Source organism: Montipora foliosa, chromosome 2, assembly GCF_036669935.1.
Source record: "Montipora foliosa isolate CH-2021 chromosome 2, ASM3666993v2, whole genome shotgun sequence".
Classification (NCBI taxonomy): domain Eukaryota; kingdom Metazoa; phylum Cnidaria; class Anthozoa; order Scleractinia; family Acroporidae; genus Montipora; species Montipora foliosa.
Window position 1 is genome coordinate 47720102 of NC_090870.1, and position 2500 is coordinate 47722601.

General features: G+C 41.4%; 2 protein-coding genes across 2 annotated transcripts in view; one reads left to right on the forward strand and one right to left on the reverse strand.

Annotated features, from left to right (window-relative positions):
• The window catches only part of LOC137993358 (snRNA-activating protein complex subunit 3-like), a 23053-nt gene that overhangs the window by 5090 nt on the left and 15463 nt on the right, over positions 1–2500 (reverse strand). Inside the window, exon 7 of the mRNA XM_068839150.1 lies at positions 2381–2482. Within this exon, the coding sequence (XP_068695251.1) occupies positions 2381–2482 (102 nt within the window). The remainder of the gene's footprint in view (positions 1–2380; positions 2483–2500) is intronic.
• Positions 133–762, forward strand: LOC137987737 (paramyosin-like; the record flags this gene model as incomplete). Its single annotated transcript, XM_068833808.1, has 1 exon — positions 133–762. A coding segment is annotated over one exon (630 nt), but the record flags the coding sequence as incomplete, so codon positions are not given.

The following is a 2500-nucleotide window of genomic DNA, read 5'->3' on the forward strand; positions in this document are numbered from 1 at the left end:
TTATAAAACCTTTGGTCGGATCGAAATTAAACAATAAGAAGTAACTGAAGCTAAACATATACAACCACAGGCCAATCAGATGTGTTGTTTATTAAACAAATGGGCTTATTGTTATTGTTTACTTGATCCTATCTAAAGAAAAAGTACGAGTCACTGCAAAAGGACTACAAAAAAGTGGGTCAAGCCTTCCAGAACCAGCAGAAACAGAACCAGGAGCTGACGGCATTGCTAGAGGAACGCGAGAAAGAGGCTGAAGAGCTAGCCAACCTTGTGCGGAACAAGGACGAGGTCGTTAAAAACCTCGAGAGGCGCCTCTTAAACGCAAAGAAGGTCATCGCAGAACTCCGAGCGGAGGTGCGACGCAGAGACCAACCCGCGCCACAAGAAGACCCATCCGCATCACAACAGCAACACCAGCAGACGGCAGACATTCGCATCAGCACCCACAGCCTGGCCAACATACACGAACGATACGACCAGGTTCTCCAGACGATGAAAAAGAACAGATGCAGCATGGCCTGTGCCTTCCCTCTTGCAGGCTGTCCTCGGAGCACACTACGAGACTTCGTGAGGATAGCAGAACTGAAAAAGGTCGACTCGAGGGAACTGGACCTCGTCCTCCGCGACCAAGGAGTGACATCGGTGCGAGATCTGGAGGTTGTCTGTCGCAAGAGACTTCGGTGCTACATCCCGGTCATGAGCAACATGAGGAGAGAGGGGCAGCTGTTGCCAATGAAGTTCGAGGCACGACTCCACGAGTGAAGTATCTTGTATATTTCACCACTCACAAAACGGCTCCTTTCCTTCTATGAAAGTCAATGACCAACAATAAAATTTAAACTAAGTAATAAATATATTTCTCTTCTCTTCTTTCTTTCCTTCTTCTTCTTCTTCCTTCTTCTTCTTTACTTCGTAAAAGTAAATGAAAATTGATCCAACTCAATCTGTGAAACTACGTAAAAATTCGAGAGGGACTGGGACATAGTTTACCTTTCCAACAAGGTTGTATCAAGCGAAAACCAAGAGAAAACATTCAGGTTTGTGTTAACGTTTTACCGACAAGCTACCGGCAGGTTACCGACACGTTACCGACAAATTACCAAGAGTCGACGGACTGTCGGCCGACAGGTAGCCTATATTTCGGGCAAAACCTGTTGGCCGTCTGTCGGCCGAAAGACGACCAACAGTCGGCCGACTGTCGGCCGACAGGTTTTTTGGGTAGCTCTTCTTCACAATTACCGATAATTGAAGTGTGTTCGACTTTTATGGTGACAAATATCAAGTCCAGTAGACAAATCCACAACACAAGAATATTCAAGAAAAATTTTGCTCTTTCCAGAAGTTTTAATAATGGTCAGATGCTATATTAATTTTTTTTTCAAACAAGCTGCTAAGGTAAATTAAACCCCTGTATGAAAGATTCTTGAGCTGACATTTCAAGTGTTAGCCCTTTATCAGCGATGGATGTTTCAAACACTAGCCCTAATCATTGCTTTCTGATCTATCAGTCAAAAAATCAGTACTAAATATTGAAAGTGCATTGCATAATGAGGTATCCCTAAAACTTTGAGCACAATTTACCAGATAAGCACTGAGTAATGATGCCTTAAAAATTCGAAACTTTACAAAGAATATATGGGAGCATTTAATAGCGCCTTTGCCACCCAAGATTGTTTTCAGTTTTTGATGGGAAATAACTCGCTTGTTATCCAAGTTGACAGGCTTAAAATTAGAGATTTAACTAAGATTTAAACGTTGTATTACCTTTTGAAGTCAACTTGTAAATAAAATGATGCCCTCTGTCAGCAAACTCGTATCAGGGGCACCCAACGTCAATTTTCGGAAAAATCTCTGTTCGGAAGACGATTTGAGATCTAGAATTTTCGGAACATATGTTGTAAAATTCCTTGCTTGCCTGCCTGTCCTAGAATTTTCGAACATCTAAAAAATGGTATAATTGCCCAATTTTGACGGATTTTTACCCTAAAAAGGTCAGCTAGAATTTTCGGGAGCCCTTTTTCTGGCTGAAATTTTCGAAAAGGTAACTTTTGATCCCTATAATTTTCGGATCACTAGACTTTCAGCTAGGAAATCCGAACAGATGAAAAATTTTTAGGGGATAAAAATATGCCTATATCTACCGTTTAAATACTAAAATACGTTTAACAATGCTATGTTTAAGTGGTTTTGAACTTTATTCTCGTTGGGTGCCCCTGTCGTATGTTAATGAGAAAAAATCTAATCAATGATGTCAGCAATCACCTCATGATAGCATGGGATCTGAACCATTAAACTAGTGTTACAGTACACCTTGAGCTGCGGATTTGAGCCTTCAAGATTAAAGGTTAAGTGGCCGTTCTCAGGAGCACACTGAACAAACCTTTGCAGTTGATTCATCCAGATCATCTGGCTTATCACTGTGATCTCCAAGAATCATGTGATCCGCAGTGCAAAAGATCTTGTCACGCAGTTCGTTGAGAGACTGGAAGCAAAACAATAA